Raw genomic sequence first — 19,959 nt, forward strand, 5'->3', positions numbered from 1 at the left:
GGTCAATTACCACTGTCAAGCAATGAGTAGTGCATCTTCATTTTTTTAATTGAATGGAGGATTTAAAAAGCTGATTGGAAGGAAGCTGCAACCAAGAAATGTTGAGTGCAAAACGATAGTAGGTATGTGAGAGCGAGAGTAAGTGAGAGCAAAGGGAGGGAGATCATTCTAATCACAGAAAAGACAGAGGACGGAAGAGAAGCTAGCAGAGGATTTAGAAGGCAACCACATTCACTGGCTAGCTTCTGGTTGCCCAGGGTAACTCTGGGGAAAGACTGGCTAGAGTCCCATTTGATGCAAAACAGTGCTACAACTCGATTCTCCCAACCATTTACATCAGATGAGAATCTGGCCCAGGATGGGACTAGGAGCTTTTGAGCTTGCCAAAACCAGACATGATCTTTACTTCTGAAAAATGATGTATGCTTAACCTATGAAAAATGCCTCCCTAGCTGCCTACATCAAGTAGGGGTGGCCAGAAAGATGTATCCTCTCCATCCATGCGATACCCCAGGTGGGAGCCACGGGCGGGAGGTGCTGCTGTCCTCTCCGTGCACCGTTGGTCCTACTCTGTGGGTGGATCTCTGCTCTAGACTCAGACAAGGCTCATTTATATTTTCATGCCTCCCTCACGAGACGCAGAGCTCTCAAGCAGAAGAACTCGCTTTCATCTTGGTGTCTACCTCAGGGTATGCACCAAGAAGGCTCTCCAAAAGTGCTCGTGATTAAAAGACTGAACTGAGGTGAAGACTCCTATTTCTGAGTCAGCGTTTGCCGGCTCCTGTAACCCAAACCCCAGAGCACCTCTTTTTGATTTGGGGACTAGCTGAGGGGTGAGTCAGACCTTCTGATGTCTTCTCAGAAGTGCTAGAAAAATGAGAGCGTTTTTCTTGGAAAATCTTTCAGAGCCTGCCCACCTTCCCAGCTTTTAATCACTCACTGGTTCCTCTAGTTTTAGGGATCCCCTTCTGCCAAGGTACAGGGTTCATTGGTGCCTCTTGGCCCAACAGAAGTGCCACGGGGCTGGAGAAGCTGTGACAAGGATGTGTCACCCAGCATACACTCTGGCAGCCGCAGGCACAGCCCCTGGGGTGGAAAGGATCCCAGAATCCCAGGATCACCTTTCTACACTGTCTTCTTCATTACCCGCTACTCTATGTTTGTTTATTCCCAGACCATTTCCATCTTTTAATCATTTCATTACTGTAGCTGAGAAAGCTCCCTTCCTCCTTTCCTCCTTCCCTCCTTCCCTCTCTCTCTCTGTGACCATATTGAAAATTATGCACAGAAACAGAAAGAGAAAGCAAGGCACTGAAAATGGCTCCTTGAAATGGCCAGCTCGGGAGTCACAAGGAACTGGTGTCAACTCATTATTCAGGTCACCAAGAGTATCTGCTGCCTGGCAACCATCCTGCCATTGGATTTTCATGTGGGCTCAGAAGAATGCGCGAGTAACAACAAAGTGTGCAGGGATGGGCTCCAAGTTCCCCTGTGCCACCGCCTCTCCCCAGAGGGTGTCCTCGGGTCTGCCTCTGATTTCGATTTGGCTCCACAGTGAAACCCATTCTCTAATGAGGCTGCAGCTCACCGTGAGAGGAAAGGAAGGCAGTAAATCCACAGGGTTTAACTTTCCCCTCTGAAGCCCTGACTAGACCACAAAGCAGGAGCACAGATTTTTGTCAAGCAGAAAACTGTCACAACTGCTCACGTTCCTACCAACACCGCATAGTCTCAGTTCAAAGGTTTGCTTTCCCTCAGCCAAAATGCTGATTCTCAACGTTAAATACGTCCCCTAGGGCTCAACGTGCCGGGGCTGGGGCCTTCATGTGACTCCTAAAGTGTTGCTTATGATAGAGACAAAGTTGGGGCACGGTGGGGAGGATCTAGGGACCTGCTGGAGAAGAAGAAATCGCATTCTGTGGATTACAGATTCAGAATCAGAGATAGACCCCTCGCCTCAAGTTCTGCTCTGCTTTGGAAGACAAACTCCACTTTATTATAAAGCCCTCTTCCCCTTTCCCGCTAACACTCCCCTCCCCAGAAATGATTGCCATGTAGAAAACTTTAGTGACAAAAGCAATTTGGTGGACGTCACATTGGTTCCTTAAACTTTTTCCTTGGACATTTATTTGGAGAAATGAGAAAACATACTATATGAATTTGTGCTTTTATTGTTAAAGGAGTCAGAAAAGAGAGGATACACCTAACAGCCCTCCTCTCACCCCCCTCAGGCAATTTTTGATGACCTGCAGTTGGGGGCCAGAGTTTCTTAGGACATTCTCCAGCTAAAGAGACTCAGCTCCCACAGGCTGGTGGTTCGCTGGTTTGGAACCTGGCTCTGTGGCAGTCTTCAGGGGCTGTGTGCTAACGAGGCTGTGGTTTGCTAGCCAGAGAAAAGGAAGGTGATAGATCAATAGGGGTTAAATCCCCTTTCAAAGCGCCTTTCCAGATAACAGCAGCAACCCCAGGAATGTCGGATGGATGGATGGATGGGTGGATGGGTGGATGGATGGGTGATTAGATGAATGAGTGGACAGATGAATGGAGGAATGAACTTTGGACCTACATTCAGACTCCCTGGAAAAAATGTTGATGACCTAATGGTACTTCATAGAATAGTTATTCTTGGAAAGTGTTAGATTCTGTTAGCTCATACCATGCCTCTATGTCAAACTGCAAAAAGGTGCCCCCTTTGGGCAGATGCTTGCCTGCACCAGGTACCCAGGTTGGTGAGTGGCTGCATTTTAGCCCCACTTGCCCCCCTCAGCCATATGGGATGGCTGGGCCTTTGCTTCACAACACAGGAGCCAGGGCCATGTCCCCCAGGATGGCAGAAAGAATGCAGGTGACTTCAACCTTGCCCAGCACTGGTGATGTGTGGACCTGAATGTCCCCTCTGATTGTTCTAACATCTCCCACTTACTCACATACCTTGTTTTCCCCCCAATTGAAAAATGCTTTCAACGTCTCTTCTATTTTTCATTAATTTCCACCTTCTAATTTTCCATAAAGTTTTCTCATCGTGTGAGATAATGAGAAACAGACATTTAAATAGTCAGTAACTCCAAGTGTATTTGCAAGGTTGAGCAGGCTTCCACCTGTAAAGCTCTGAGCCCCCTGGAGAAAGCGGTAATGTGAAGGTGGAGAATTCGAATTTTGAGAAACAAATTCTAAGAAGCCATGCATGGAAGGAAAATAAGGGGAAAAAATGACACTGTTGGTAGCTTTCTTCCATTCCTATTGTGCAAATAGGGTTACAGAATTAATAAGCAATTGGGAAATGTGACCATAGCTAAAAGTATAATGAATGGACACTTCTGGGGCGCCGGGCATTGGGCTATACGGTGAATCATCTTTATTCTTCGTGACTCTCAGATGGGAGAGCTGAGAACCTGAGAGGATAAGTGATTTTTCTCCCAGTTTTACCTGTAGGAAAACTGAGGAGGAGGGCGGGGGGCAGCACACAGTGAAACCCTAGAGATGGCCCAGAGCCCTCAGAGGAAGCTCACGCCGCTGGGAAGTGGCAGGGACCACGTGGACCAAATCCTCCGCCCGTGCTGGAACCCAGAGGTCAGATAACCAAATCTGGCTCACTGCCTATTTCTGCACGTCTTGGAACACGGCCACCCTCATTACATATGGCTTCTGGCTGCTTTTGTGCTACAGTGGCAGCGAGGAGTGGTGACACAGAGTGTCATAAAGCCCAACGTATTTACGATCTGTCCTTTTAGAGAAAAAGTGTGCAGACCCCTGTTCTAACCGCGTAGGGATGGAACACGAAGCAGCCCTCCCCCTTTCTGCCTCTTACTTCTGTTGGAAGCTGTCTGAGGACTGTCTCAGTCAAGTTCTCCCTGAATCACCGGAAAGAGACAGCATCTCCTACAGCTAAGTTTATGACATGTCCTCCGGACCTGGAGGAGTCACCCAGGTTTCCAAAAGAAATGTTTCGAAAGACACCAAAGGTAAATCATCTCTCTCAGAGGGGAAAAAACAAAAAGGCTCATTGCAAATCAGAACTGTTTCAGGCCTGGCTTGTCTGCAGTCTTTTAGGTATAGGTTGAAAACGAAGAGCTGGAGAAGGGGCATTTCAGATGAAAGATTTATGTAATTTGTGAGATTAAACAAACAAAAGAGAAGGCTGGCTCCTCTAGAAAAGTCTACAGAAGACAGTCGAAGAATATGGTCACACCCACTCATCTGTTGGGAAGAAGAATGCAGAAGTGCCAAATTTCCCTGTGAAATGACTCTTCCGGGTTGCCTTGCACTCGGTGTGTGTGGGGATCACCGGAAGGTTTCCACTAGGTTAGCAGGAGACCTGGTGGTCTCCCACATCTTTCTAAACCCCCCCTAAACTCAGATCTGTGGCTGGCTGAAGTCTCAGACACTTGTCCTCTCTTTGGTGGCACTTAGGCTACTTCTTTTATTTATTTTTATTTTTTTTAACATCTTTATTGGAGTAGAATCGCGTTACAATGGTGTGTTAGTTTCTGCTGTATAACAAAGTGAATCAGCTATACGTATACATACGTCCCCATATCCCCTCCCTCTCGCGTGTCCCTCCCACCCTCCCTATCCCACCCCTCTAGGTGGTCACAAAGCACCGAGCTGATCTCCCTGCGCTCTGCATAGGCTACTTCTTTTAAACTAAGGCTTCTCCTTCCTGTTCCTGGAGAGAGGAAAGGGCAGCGAAAAGAAAATTCCTTCTCCCCTTAGAGAAACTGACGTTGGCAGCTGTTTAGATGAATGGTAAACGTGCGGGGGGAGGGAGGGCGTCAGGCCTCTGTGACGTGGACCTCACAAAGGATGCCTCGGCGTCCCCTCAGGCGAGGAGCCACAGCCAGGCGGCGAGCGGGCCACACACTTCCCATCTCCAGGCTTCCCCGCTCAGCAACACCTAGCCCTGATCTGGCAGCTGGGCACATCGGGGGGAGGGGGCCGAGGAGAAGGAGTCACACCCCACAGCTGCCTATCTGGAGCCCTGGCAGGGTTCAGGAATACTTCTCCGCCTTTCATCAGAGGATTACTGCAGGAACGCCGATGAACCCTCACTGTGTTTCTCAAGTGCTTCTAGTCGAGAGAGCCAGAGAGCCGTGGGAGGGAGGGACGCCAAAGAAAGAGGGAATTTGAGGCCAACCCCACGTCCTGTGCCCTGGGTTGTGGGTCATCACACTGGGGGACAAAGCCTCGGGAGGCAGCCGACTGGTAGATCGACCGAGGATGAGGGTGGGGACAGAGAGATGGGGGCGGGAAACGGCGGAGATGGGCCAGTTGGTACCAAATAAACAGAACCGAAAACCTGATGCATAGGGTCAAACCCCAGCCAGCTCTGTCATTAGCCCAAAATGGGCCCCCTCTATGCCCAGGAGATAGCCTGTGCTGTCCACTTTCTCCTGGTTTTACCTGGTTGAAAACTGCCAAGGACTGCACAAGGTGAGACCCAAGAGATGGGCCCGATGGCCCTCAGAGCTGGTCTGAGGCATAAAACCCACGATCACAGTCTTGAACAGGAGCTACTGATGTTCCTTTTAGCGTCCATCAGTGGTAGACGCAGCACTTCTGAATCCTTCACTCTCACTACCTCCCCCCCTCAACCCGTGCCCGGGATTTCCATGGGTCTCTGACGGGTAGGGTACCAGACTCTGTCTCTTTGCTCCCGCTTTGTTCAAAGCCCACAGCCTCTAACATGAATAAGAACTCTTGCTTCCACTGCGACCTGCTAAAAATAACCGGCTGGTTAACAACTACAGAACTCTGATTATGGGCTTTATGTGTTTTTACTGGCTTCCTCATTGCTCTTTTTACTTTTATTGAAAGAAGAAAGTGTTGGTTAAGAAAAAATAATCCATCACCTTAATTACACCCCTTTTCGGTTTTCCCCCATCCCCCGACCCTTACACACAGTTTTTCATTTGTAAAAGCTCAAATTCTAGAACAAGATACATGACGGCACTTTGTCTATAGCCAGTGCTTTTTAAAAAGAAAAGAAAGAAAGAAAAAAGAAAAGCACACCCAGGCTACATTGTTTAGAACAACAGCAAAAAAGTCTCTTTAAACATCACATGACAACACAGCTTATTCACTCTCTCCTCCTTGTCCCTTCTCTACATGGCTCTCTTTTTCTCCGTGGCTTGTTTCTCCTCACTACTGACTCATACCCCGGTATGCAATCAAAGTATACACCCCGAGCAGAAGACACAAGGCGATTTGAATTAAAAGGGAATGTTCTATGGCAAGAAATGAGTAAGAGGCAGAAAATGAAAGACACTTCAAAATATAAAAGATCAAGACTATCTAATAAGCCCCGGTCCAGAGGCCACTTTTGTTGCATTTCCTTCAAGATTTACCTAGTACACATAGATCTCTCCTAAAGCATAAGATTGCTTCTGTCTCGTGGTTAATATATAATGGAAAAGAAAAACAACCCCAATTCAAAAATCATACTAACAATATATATGCCTGTTGTTAATATTGTTTCACCATCAACTTTCCATAGCCTGCTTGCCCCAAACCTGATTTCTCTGTTTCTCTTTTTGAGTGAAAGCCTGGCATCAGGATCCCCAAGGCATCCACACCCCCAGCAAGAGAGGGCTACTGCTGCCCTGACCAGGAGAGGTGAGTAGGTTAGATAGAGCGAAGGGTCCTCTTTCCTCTCCCAAATGGAAGGCTTCGCTCAAGTCAAAATCCAGAGGTGCCTGCTGAGGTCAGAGGGGCCTCAGCCCAACAGAAGCCTCCCTGGCCCTGGGTTCATCTGGCTACCAAGTCAGAGTTCCATGTAAAACTTGCCGATGTAATTGAAACTGTCCAGTCTCAACTCCTATCCTGCTATTGACTCCTTAGCCAAGTCTCTGCTCCCCACAGCTTGGTTTCCTCCTTCCAAAGATGCTCCTTATTTCTCAAGACAACAGCCGTGGGCCAATCCATGCCACTCGTGGGCTGCCTTTGCTTAACCCCCAAAGCAGCCCATCGGGAGTGCACTGGAAATTCTTACCTTCGAGTCCCTAAGCCCTGTGTTTATTTGGGCTAAATGAGCACTGCGGCTCTGAGGCTGTTGTATTTATATATATATTTTTTACAAGAGAACATGACGGGTCTGTGACGCTCATGGTAAACACAGCCTCCGGGACAGCACATGTGCCCTGGTTTGTTTATTCTCTTACAGAAGCAAAGTGCTTAGCCACCGTACGTGTCATTCATGGACCCAGACATGTGTGCTCACGCAGCACAGTGTCTGCAGCAGGGGCTGTAAGTCTGTAACCAGCCTTTCCTGGGAGCTTTGAGTCTCAACAATCAGTCAAAGTCACGTGAAACAACATAAGCAAGTTTCACTGCCCGAGTGTCAACGTTACCTTGGGTCCCGAAAGTTAGAACTTGAATTCAACTGTACTCCAAGCCGTTCAGTTTTGATCTCAGCTTTCCTTCCAATACTTTTAGATTCACATTAACATAAATCTCACACCCAAGGAGCACCAACAAATGCACATGAATATTCTTAATACTTTAAAATGTGCAGCGGGGAGAGTGGGGATGGAGGCAAGGAAAGGTGAAAAAGAAAGAAAAGGTATTCTACGTAGGTAGGTCTGCCATTCCCCGTGCTGCTGTCCTCCTCCTCAGCTACTGTCTCAGGGCTGAGGAGTGGCAAACTGGGTGAGATGATTTGGAGTCAGAGAGCACATCTAGGTGGCAACCCAGGAAGTCATCTCTCTCCAGCCAGGAGCTGGACAGATTACTGAGACTGAAGATAATGAGTCTAGACTTCAGACACAAAAATGACTTCCCTTACCTCTGAAATGCTGTCACCTGTGGGGTTAAGGCCAGCCAATACAAACAGGGCACCGAAACCCTCACAACGGTTTGCATAAAACAGGGTCCGTCCTTAAGTGAGGGTGAGTGTCTCTGAGTGTGCTTTCCCCCCCCAGCCAACTCAAGTAAAGCATTTATAGAGTGGCTTCTAAATGCTTAGCATTGGAACCCGGGTGGAAATGTTAGCGGTGCCAACCAAGAGGACTGCAAAGAGGGTGAAATGTGAAATCCACTGCAGTAAACAGCACAGATATTAGCATCCCCAAGTTTGGAGGTCTTTCTTCCCTCCCTGGATAAGGCAAGCATCCCACATTCCTCTTTCTTTGCCCTGCTCTCTATTTACCTTATTAGGGATAAAATGCCCTTTTCTGTTCTGTCGTCTTGTATTTCAAGTGCTCCAACTCCAAGCACCGAATGGGCCTCCTTCTTCCCTTAATCAGACACCAGCTCCTGAGTTTTGCAACTTTCCCCCCTTTGGATTATCATTCCTTGTGTGTTTCCCCTAACTTTCTTCCCTCACAAAACTGCCCACCAGTGTACCTCACTGAGGGTTAATTGAGACCGCTGCCTTGGTACCCTGTGACTGGAAAGAAACCATCTTCAGGCGAAAATAAATCATTGCCACCTCATTTCACTTTTAATTTACTACTGACTTTTTTTTGTTGTTCAGTCTCCCCACAGCCTCTCCTTTCTCACCACTCATGCATTTTCAGCCTCATGGCTCTCCGTTGGACAGTGCAAGGCTGAAAGGTTTATCTGTAACCTATTTGTCTCTATTACAGGTTTCTAAATTTTAATTAAAGAAGAGACAGCGAGGATCTCAACCCCCCTTTCCCTGCATCTACAGGTGTTGTTGGCGCCATCTAGCGGTGAGAAGGTGTGGCATCTATTTTCTCTTGTGAGCTTTGTCAAATTTGGAGGCCTATTGCCTCCACCAAATTCATATCACATGGGGGGAAGGAAAAGGCATGCAGAAATTTAAAAAGAACTTTTTTTACCTTTAAAATTCTCACCTGCAAAAGCTGAGATGGGTTCTGGAAAAAAAACAGAAAAAAATTTGAGTTAGATAAGGGGAAGAAATAGGGTGAACAAAAGGGTATGATGAAGATGAATTTCATCAAGCTTTTTTATACTATCCCACGGAAAGTATCCCATGTCCTCCACATGCTCTAGACCATGTCTAACACATCATCATCATGGGGGCCGGGTAGGTGGGGAAAAGATTCTCAAAGTTGCTTTGGAACAAAAAGTCCTTTATAGAGTAATGGGTCCCTGAAGCATTGTAATCAGTCACTTACCACTGATTACTTTCTCAGAGCCTGGATTACTTTTAGATGCCTGGGGCCCCGAGAATTGCCTGAAGAGACTAGGGTGGTCCCAGGTGCTCTGACATCATCAGGCACACACACACCTGGGACCCATGTGCCAAGAAAAGCACTTGGTGAGTTATTATAATTACTCTGCAGACTGAAAGTAGGTCTCGTAGCTTCTCAGGATTTCCTCTTGCTTTGGGGAATGTCCATGGCTCTGATGGGCCCGTGGGGTGAACTAGGTAAAATGTGTGCATCTCAGGTGGGCTGGCTCCTCAGCACTTCTGTCCAAGGTGACAGTGTCCTTCCTATGCTGGTCACCTGGCATGCAACGTTTAATCTTACAACTTTGGCATCTTGGGCATTAGAGATATTAGCCTCCAAGCAAAATCTAAACTCTTACTTCACATGCCATAGCTTGCCCTGCAATTCATTCATGTAAAAGAGCTACTTGGGTAATTGTGTTATCACTCTGATATAACATATGTACTATTTTTTGCTCACCAGTGAAGGCTTCCATTAAATCCATCAAACCTTTCCATCATGTAATTCTGACTGACAGTTGCTCTCGTCCTCTAGCATTTTCTTTGCTAAAAGCTGGAGCGTGATGATGGGGTCTTGGCACCCTGAATCTTCATATACTTAGTGCGTGTCTATTTCTGAATGGGAACGGGGATATAAGACTTCACCTCATCTCACCCCTCTCCCGTCCTGAATGCAGCCCAAGCTATAACTGCACTCACCCCTCGCCTCCCGCACAGACTGGAGCTGCCCCACCCACTGGGTAAGAGCTGTGTTTGAAAACGATGTGCTGTCTCTTCTTGTACATCCCAGCCCTTGGAAGAGCCACAAAGAGACAGATATTCACGTACCCATACAGTTCTCCAGCGGGACATCGGTGCTTATCCGAATGTCATCAATGGCAATTTCTCCCGAACGTCCTTTTCCTATAACTCCCTCGAACACAATCTAGAAGCCGGAAGAAAAAGAGCCATGGTTAACTGAGCTTCCTCGTCCAAACAGTGCAAAGATTTCCAATTTTCTGTTAACTGCAGCTTAAAATGTATGTGTGTGTGTGTGTGTGTGTGCATGTGCGTGCGCTTACTGCACCTGGTACACATCTGTTGACCACATGGCTATGGTGCTTGAAATCTTAATTTAAAAAGAGTTGGTTCAAATCAAATGCATATTTGAGGTGATTAAAAAATACGTATATAACAAAGTGATGGATATTGTTGTCCAGTAACCAGAATGTATTGACTACAAGGGCCACAATCAGAGCACGTTTCATGGAGAATTGAAATTTCCCTAGCCATTTTTGGTATTTTTTCTCATAAATCTTTCAAATGCCCAATCCAGGTATTTGGAAACTCAGAGGACACGAGCAGGTGGGGGTAAGGTGAGAAATGTAGTATACAGGTTTGTGTCGCCTTGGGGGTGACACTGTCATATGGCTCCATTATTACAAAGAGAAGGGAAGTGATTTTCCTTCAGCACTAGTTTACTGAGCACCTACTACGTGCCAGGCACCACGACAGTTACAAAGCCTAATAAGACAAGACCCTCTGACCAGGAAATCTCACCGTTTAGTGGGCGAGACAAAAATGCCAACAGGTACTGGCAACACCATGCTCTGAGGTTTATAAGTGGGAAGGCAGGTGGGGGGTGGGGAGGGACTCAGGCTGCCTAACAAGCTCGAGAGTGACTGCAGGCTGCTCACAGGAGCCCCTCTGCTCTGTGGTCTCCGTTCCGCCCTCATTCTCGCCCTCCCCAGGTTCTCTCTGCAAATGAGCACATGTCCTCTGGCAAGCTGAGCGCGCAGTTGGCTGCCTCACCAGCCATCTGTTGCTGCTTCTTGTCTGGGGAAGACCAGGTTAATGCTGTGGCTGGTTCTCAGTCACCTCTTCCACAGTATGCCTACTCCTACCCAAGTTCCAGCCCCAGCTGTGCATACCCATCTGTGCCTCGGGCTCTTGCTCTGTGGGGCAGAGATAATAGAACTCAACTCCTGGAGCTGCTGGGAGAGATACCACTCACTTAGGAGTCTCTCTGGTCTGCTGGCCACTGAGCACCAACAGCGACCCTCCCCTTCCCGTGTTCACACTTGCTGGGACAGGGGTGGGAGGCTGTTTCCCTCTCCTCCTCGGAGTCTGAGGGGGCTCCACAGGCTTCTTCCCTTGTGTGTGGAGGGTTTGTTTGTGTTTATTTCCCTGGCTTCTGCGTCCCTTTGCCAGCCTACCTGATAGCAATCTAAAATAAAATGGAAGAGAAGAAACATTTGTTGGAGAAGATTTCAGCAATATAAAAGGCAATAGGAGGAACAAAGAACCAAGTCTGGGTGTAGAGATAGGCACATTCTGAATAACAAATAAGAGTGTCATTTAGTTGCCATGGCAACGTGAGAAACACAATGAAAACAGCGGCGCTTAACCGCGTTCCCTAAAGATGAACGGGCACGGCCCTTTGAAATATTGAAACACAGATCACAACGATTCCCTCGGATCTCCGCAACGGTCTCCCGTCGCCACCCCACCTGGTACTCCATGTCATAGCTGGGCAAGATGATCCGCCCGTGTTTCCACTCGCCGCCCTGGTCCTCGCGGATGACCCAGAGGAGCTTGCTCTCCTGGCTGGCTTCGCGCACCACCTGCAGCGCCACCCCGCGGCCTCCCGTGGCTTGGTACTGGAACTCCATGCACACGGGGCTCCGCGGCAGGTGGACGGGGGGGCTGATGAGCCGCGCGTACTGGCCCTCTCTCCCGCCATCACTCTGCAGCCGCAAGAAATTCCTGTCATCTAGGGGGAGACAAACCCAAACAGAGGTTCCAGGTAAATGCTTGGGAAAGACACCAGTTGGCAGCTGTGGTCCCTCCGGGGGGAAGCTGGGGCAGAGTTTGGGTGTCTTTTGTTTATTTATGAACTAGTTCTCCAGGCCCTGTGTCCCTTTCTTAGGGCTCTGGAGCCCGGACTCAAATGCTGCATCCTCTTGAAGCCCTTTCTTGAGTCTTTACGTCAAGAAGGTCCCTCCTGCCTATTTCCCTGCATCACTTCTTTTGTGCCTTTTACATATGGCACCCGGCGCCGCTGGCCGTAGGTCTCGGCTGGTTGTATTTGTACTTGTCTTTCCCCGCTAGATTCCGAGAGGCCAGACCCACGTTTTACTCATCATCGGCTTACCCAAAAGGCCAGTGCACTCTAATGAACTGGATAATAAAGGGGTGAAATGGCTGCTAGACCAGAGGATGTTTCTGGCCAGGTAGTTTATGATTCAAGCCTTTATCCTCTTGGCTGGGCACTGTCCAAATGGAAGACATTTAAAAGCTTCTGTCTCCGATGGTGCTACTGGATGGTGCCTGGGCTCTAGTAACTGCAACTCGGAAGACTCACATCCCTGTTCAAGCAGAACAGGGAATGGTGGCAGCACAGGGGTGATTCAGGGGGCCTGAGATCCCAATCCCTTCCCTGACCAGCCTGGGGAGGCCTGAACTTGGCCTTCCTTAGAGATCCAGGCAAACACAGCCCCAATGAAAACAAGTGCTGTCATCATCACTAACAGAGGCTAAGTGTTTAGCAGAGAACATACACATATTGGGAAATGAAGGTTTCACCCATCCAAATGTTTGAAGAGCGTGTCTTTTGGCCGATTAGCTTTCAGATACATCAGGTACTGTGTGGGAGGCCGAGTTCCCATTCCTGCTGGCAGACCCCATGCCTTGCAGACACAGGTCTGGGGACCCGCACCAGCAAATCCAGCTCGTGCAGGAGCATTCCGGCCACTTGCACAGAGAACAGGATGGCATCTGAGGAGAAAATCTCACGGCCTCCTTTGGGCCCTGAAACATCTTATGCTGAACACTTCTGCAAGATGGCGGCGGCACTTTTGCACCACATACCCAGCACATCAGACACCTCAGGATCATGTTAATCTGAGATGTGGGCACAGAGCTTTCTTACTCAGCAGGGACTGTGAACACCCTGGGCTTGTCAGGGAAGGACAGGCGGGCACGCCAGAGCCCTGAATCAACGGGGTACTCCTGGACCACCGGTTTGCTGTTATTCCCGCTGACATCATCTTTCTAGTGAGAGCGGAGCCTGTGACACTCATCAGTGGCCCAGCAACAGCTCTTTCCTCTCCTCCTCCTGGCCACGTCTCTCCCTCCTCCCTGTCTCCCTTAAGTCCCTTCTGGTTAGATTCTCCAGGGTTATTGCTCTAGAAGCTACCGTCCCCTGAAGTCAAATTAGACCAGCTTAGGATGCATAGTTGGGATTCCAGTTTGGGACTCCTTAACCATCCAGAACCACATTGGTCTAATATCCCACAACACGGGACCTCTTCAAGGCCAAAGTCAGCACAGATAAGTAGGCAGCTGTCTGGAGCAGAGAATTTTAATGATGGTGATCTGCTGAGGGAGGAGACACTGGTGCCACAAGCAGACACGCAAAGAACTTCTGAACCTATGCTTCTCCTATCAGATCTCATTACTGCCACTATTAATGGTAATAATTATAAGTCATATTTGCATAATGCTTTAGAGGTTCCAAAGCATGTTGATATGCATTCATAATTTAATCATTGCTATATGCTTGTGAGCTAGGTCTTACTAATCTTATTTTGCACAAGATGCAGAAACTGAGGCTCAGAAAGGTTCAAGTGACTTTCCAAGGGAGAGAGGCTAGTGAGTAGCAGAGCTGGACTTGACTTCAGGTTTCCCCACATTCATGCAGTAGGCCCTTCACTTCAGCTGTGACCCCAATACCTTGTCCCAAGTCCGTGTGATCAATCACATGCTATTCAAGGCAAACTGGCTTCTCTGCTGAGTGCTGCTGCCTTCTCTCCATTTACCTGTAATTCTCTGCTCCCCGACCCCCATCCCACCCCTTTTGCTAGTTCTTCTCCTAACCATTCTGGCACATTTCAACATTAATTCCTCTCTTCTCTCAACAACTCGAGCATCTACTGACCACACCACTGATTTTACCTTGTTTTAAAAAAGACTGGAGGCCATTTTTCATGCGTTTCAGCGGGTAAACACCCACTGCCTTGTACTGTAATTTAACTGTTTGGTGTGTGTCTTTCCTATTGCCCTGGTTAGATGTAAGGTCCTGGCCTCACACACAGAAGGGTTAATAATGCTTCTTCTCCCTGCCCCTAGATAGTGACAAATATATGCCATCACTCAGGAAAGTTTTGTTCCCATGAATGAATGAATGACAAACACATGGATAAAGAATGCTGTGAGGCTGTCTATTGGAAACAAGAACAGAGGGGGAATCATCTGGCCTCTGGTAATCCCTCAGGTTCATATAATCTCCTCACAGTTCCCTCCCATTCTACTGAGCCAACAGCCTTTTTCAAAGGTGAGGTGATTTTGTTTTGAGATGCTCTGCTTTTTAATAAGAAACATTTATACTGAATATGAGTATGTATAAAGAAAACGGTACAATAGCTTTCGCAAAGTGAATATACCTACAATCAATAGGCAGATCCAAAAACAGGGTGACCTGTGGAAGCAACCAGCCCACTGAGCTACCAGTGAGAACCCCCCAAATGCTCCCATGCTCCAGTCATCTCCAAGCCTTTACTGTTTCCACTTGTATATAAAGGAAACCAGATTTCAGAGACTTATTATTCAGCCGTCTTCCTTCACAGTTTCACAAATAAGACCCACTGGCTGCCTGAAAATTGCTTGGCAGAAATACTGTCACTTGTGTGAATTTACATTCTCAAGCAGCAGGGGAATCATAGCATAATGGTTAGAATTTAGTAAGTAAGATGTGTGTGGAGGTGTAAAGAGCCGGGCTGGCTGGATTGTATCCGGTCTGTTTTATTTACCCATCCCGTTGCTAAAACTTCAGGCACGATGAGGCCAAAGGTTTCACAGACTGTCTCTCCCGGGGACCTGAGCTTTCTCTCCCTCCCTTTCCTCTCCTCTCTTCTCTCTCTCTCACAGTAAGATGGTAATGACTGTGCATGATTTAAAGGACCACTGGAAGACCAGGGAGTTAATGCTGGTGGCATGCTAAGCACGAGCAGCTAAAGGATCATAATTCAGTGCTGACATCTGAGCTAATCCACTAGTTTGCAGAATCTCAAGACAAGCAGGCCTCTGAATTTCACTTAGTGAAATCATTTGTGCCCCACTTGTCTGTTAAGTGCTATGAGCTCGAGGGAAGAAAGATGATATGTAAATTTAAGGAATTAGCAGTAGACATCAGTCAGAGGGACGCTGAGCTGCAAAACGTCCCTGCCTGTCACTGAGAGAGGACTGATTAGAAGCAGGACATCATGAAGGAATGGCTTCGGCCAGGAAAAGCCCAGAGATGGGGAGAGGAAGAGTAGGGGCAAGAGAATTGTTGTGACCTGAGCACCTCTGTGTGCCAGATATATCACACTGGCGGCTTGGTTGCCTTCCGTAATCTTCCCTGTGAATTAAGTATTATGTTCTCCATTCTTACCAAAAAGGAAACAGAGGCTCAGAGAATTGAAGTCATGTGTCCCAGACCACTGCTAGAGAGTGATGGAAGTAGGATCTGAGCCCTGATTGGACTGAGTAAAATCGCCAGGAACTCGCCTCTCATCTGGGCTGGAATCCTAATGTTCGCTAGTCTTTTAAAGCCTCAGTCTTCCCATCTGTGAAATGGATATAATAACAGCAATACTGCATAGAGTCGCGAGGAGGAGGAAATGGAAAGAGCCTTGTAAGGTGCTTTGCATACGAACAGGGACACAGTAGACGCTCCATAAATGCTCTGATCTTCATTTCCACTGCCATCACTAAACCCACTGCCTCCTGTGCTGGCCTTTTTGTTCCTTTTAGAAAGAAAAAGGGCCCAAAGAGCACCAATAACCTGGGAGGACCAATCCAAGACTCAAAGGAAGTAAGATTTGGCTCAAGGACAGTAAAGATGTTCTCTGGAATAAGATGGTTCCCAGATCCCTCCTAACCCCAGAAACCAGCCAGCCTCAAGTTGTACATCAGACACTGTTTACCACATGCTTTTGGGTGAATCTACAGTAGATGCAATAAAATAATACATGATTCTGGAATGAGAGTGGGACCTCAAAAAACCATTTAGATGGGGCCAGCCCTGCTGCCCAGAGGAACCACGCTGAAAACATCTCCAGAAGAGCGGTCCACCCTTCGCTTTAAATTCTCCAGAGGAGGAGCTGCCATAGGCCATGCTGGCAACGTGTTTTCTGGGTCACAGTCCTAACTGTCAGAAACTTCTTAAATTCAGTTTTAAGTTTTCCTGCTGTCATTTAGACCCCTGTCCTCCTTCTATTCCCGATGGAGTGCAGCCAATTTCTGTCCTCTGACTTAGAAACATTTTCACTCGTGAAGAATTAAGACCCTGGTCTTCACTTCCTCAGGAAACACAACGCTTGCCTCTTTAAATGTCCGCTTTCCAGGGCTTTGGTTGTGGCAGGTCTCAACGTTGACCCTTTGCCAAGCTAAGTGCTTCAGTTCTTTGAAGTCATGGCACCCATATATGTGCTGTGAGCGAAGCACATGTGCTATCAGTGGAGTTTGTTCTTCTAGAACATTCTAATTTATGGCCTACCACTGCCAATCACAGAGGAAGTTTTAACAGACAGTGGCTGTTGGTGACTTGATAGAGCAAAGGGTTGGCCTGGCATGGGTGGGCTACTTTATTGATTTACTTAGACTTCAGGGGAAAAGCCCTTTGGATTGTTAAGAGGTCCCCAAACATGACAATTGGCCAGCTAAGAATCAGCTCTACCTGCTGGAGGCTGTCTTCTTGTTTTTGTAGCCGATGGCAGTGATGTCGGCAATGGATAGCTTCCAACGGGAAACGATGCAGAGGAGATACATTTAGCAGCAGAAAGAGAATGAAGAAAAAATGTTCCAGAGATACAATCCCTCTCCCCCCAGACCTGACATGTTTGGGAGGCATTTTGCTAGGTTCTTGACTCGAAACATCTGTTGTTGCCCATGACGCAGGGAAAACAATCACATGGGAATGAACAACAGGAGTTCAAAGGGGCAGAGAGGAAGTGCAGAGGACAAGGTCATTCAGCGTCTTAACCTGCTGCTGTCTCTAGAAAGGGTCTCCTGACATTTCACCTGGCGATTTACGACCACATCTGGCTTCAGCTGATCACGTGACCACTTCTGGCCCAACAGCAATGGAATCAGTGGTGCCGACACCTTACCAAACCCTGAAAGAAATCACCAGTCTGATCCTCCAGGCTATCGCAAAGCCAAACACACCATCTGTCCAACACACGCATCTCCTGGCTAGCATCTTGCCCTCCTACTAGAACAACCATCTGAAAGAATATTTAGTGCTGCAGGAGATGGAGTCTCTTTGTATAGGTCATGCTTAAGACATGAGTCAGCCCCTCAGCTGGCCTCCCAAGGTCAGACGATCTCTGCTAAGGTCCTCAAATTAACAACTGGCTAAGGGAAACATTGACTTTGGATGAACTCGGCAGGATGTTCTCAAGGTTTACAATTGACCATCTTGTGGACATTTGAGGTTTCAGGCCTGGGCTTTGCAGGAGTCTATCTTGAGCTGCTTTTTTGGTATGTCAGCTTTCATGAAGGTTTGCAATCGACTCAGTCTTGTTATTACTCTGCCCCTTCATTATCAATCTTACACACTCAACCAATCATGACTTTCAGAATAAAAGGAAGAGCTTCTCCTCTCTACTGCTGTCTTTTCTACAAAGTCAGAGATGTCTGCCTTCCTACGTTCCTTAAAGAAGGGCCTCTATGCTTTCCTTTTCCAGTTGAAGTTATTCCTTAAATATGGCTTTCTTTTAGCCCAGCTCTTCCTGGTCTTTAATTATCTAGCCTGCTCTAAGCCTGAGAAGTTCCCATCTCCATATTTGTAGTGGCTGTGCCCCAGACACGCCACAGCAACCTCTTTCTGAAGGCAGTTCAAGCTGATGCCAGTCCCCTGTTTGGATTGTTTGCTGCCATCGGTCCCACCTATGAGGAAGGTCTTTTGAGTTTAGAGAGTTGCTTCTTAATTCACAGAGTCCCTGCTAACTCACCGCCCAAAATCAAGCCCATTGTAAACAAGTTGACTCATCAGTCATTTTCACTGATTGCTTTGTGACTGTCTACTGACCATACCCACCCACATTTAATCCTCTTGTGTGTATGTCCCATAGTGAACCACAGTTCTGGTCCTCCACTCTCATGGGGTTTATTCAGTGACCCAATCTGCATCAAAACAGCCCTACGAGAAGTCAACAGGCCTACCGCTTACATCTGATGGAAGAGCCGCCATTTGTAAAATTTGAATATTTCAGAACATTGTATTCTTGACTTACTCTCACTTGTTTTTGAACCCAGAGTAAAGGTTCTGGTCTCTCAATCCAGTAAGCATATAAATGCTAGGTAGCCAAAGCTCTGTCCTTTTATAAAGGCATACTATTCCGAATAGCCTTTGCCTGTTTTCTTTATGTCACTTCCATGATTTGAAGTTACTGAAATGAAGTAATATTGTAGTCATACTTCATTAGGTCAACAAATATATGAAAGAACACACATTTAGGGTGACCACACACTTGAGGATTCTGAAGCTGACCTGGAACATACCCTTTATCTCTAGTCTTGTCTCATTCCTGAAGATAATAACAACAACAACAACAACAACAATAATAATAAAACAATTATTACTATTATTGCTATTACTTAGTATTTACTCTTTTTGATTGAATGAAATAGTTCCTATACTGTCTAACAGTATGTTACTTGCTTACTTTACTATGTTACTCACTGAGGTACAATGACAGTGACAAAAAATGCCAGGCACTGAACACTCCCACCAAGGGATCACGGAGAAGGCACATCTCCCTAATCATTTCCTCTTGGTTTACACCAAACCAAGGAACAAGAGCATCAGCAAGCACCCTGGAAGTTACTCTTCATGCCAAAGGGTGCTCCAGCTGTGCTGACCAAGACAGCATCCTGTGATGACGGACGTGTTCTCTACCTGCACCGTCCCACACAGAGTGGGTACTGAGCTCTTGAAATGTGGCTGATGTGATGGAGGAACTGAAGGTTTATCTGTATTTAATTTTAATTAAAATTAAAATAGTCACATGTGGCTAGCGGCTACCGTATTACGCAGGGCAAGTCTAGACACACGGGTTCACCACAGCATCTCAAGGAGTTTTTGCCTTGTTCCTTAAAGAGCTGAATCTGATCTTCCTCAGAATTCTGTTTCTGATCAATGCACTTGAGAATATCTGTGGGAGATACAGCGGCTTCCACTAGGGGAGACATTTTCTGTGTCATTGCAGTTACAGAGCAAAGGCAAAGTGCTTTCTCAGAGAGCAAGGTACTGGCTCCTCTGCAACCACCAGGGGTCACTGAATTCGGACCAGGGTCCCCAGGGGCTGGTATGAACACACTGCAGGCTTCTAAGCCACAAGCAAAGAGCTAAAAAAAGAAATTCTGAATGTCTTGAAAGACTATCTTGAAAAACAAAAACAGTGGAATAAAACCAGTGGGGGTCTTGTCAGCCTTAAGCAACTATTACCACTAGCCAAAAGAACAGAACTAATTGCTTACTTAAAAGGAAAAGAAACAAAACATGAGAAAAGAACTAAATCAGAAAACATCTAAGGAATGTAAGTAGTTTCCACAGACACTTCTAATCAAGTAGCCTGTGTATGATATTTCAACATGGCTGTTGCCTTTTTTCTTTCCTCCCTTCTCCCTCTGCACTTGATGGGGACACCTCCTTTCTTAAGTGTAATTACTTTTGTTTACCTACCTAACAAGGAGATAAAACACATGGCACACTTTTCTTAAAGACTGGAGTGGTCTCCTCTTTGTGGAGGGGCGAAGTGTGGGTGACACAGCACTTT

The 19,959-nt window shown here is 47.0% G+C and overlaps 1 protein-coding gene across 4 annotated transcripts in view; it reads right to left on the reverse strand.

The window, feature by feature from the left end:
* NRP2 (neuropilin 2) overlaps positions 1–19,959 on the reverse strand; it is a 115,039-nt gene that overhangs the window by 22,473 nt on the left and 72,607 nt on the right. For 2 of the 4 annotated variants that reach the window (XM_068544610.1, XM_068544612.1), the window contains exons 13-15: positions 11,644–11,906; positions 9,983–10,079; positions 8,814–8,834 (exon numbers count right to left, since the gene is read on the reverse strand). In XM_068544610.1, the coding sequence (XP_068400711.1) occupies positions 8,814–8,834; positions 9,983–10,079; positions 11,644–11,906 (381 nt within the window). Of the gene's footprint in view, positions 1–8,798; positions 8,835–9,982; positions 10,080–11,643; positions 11,907–19,959 lie in introns of all 4 variants that reach the window. The other 2 variants (XM_068544609.1, XM_068544611.1) reach the window with 1 other exon arrangement.

Source organism: Eschrichtius robustus, chromosome 5 (genome assembly GCF_028021215.1).
Source record: "Eschrichtius robustus isolate mEscRob2 chromosome 5, mEscRob2.pri, whole genome shotgun sequence".
In the NCBI taxonomy this organism is placed as follows: Eukaryota; Metazoa; Chordata; class Mammalia; order Artiodactyla; family Eschrichtiidae; genus Eschrichtius; species Eschrichtius robustus.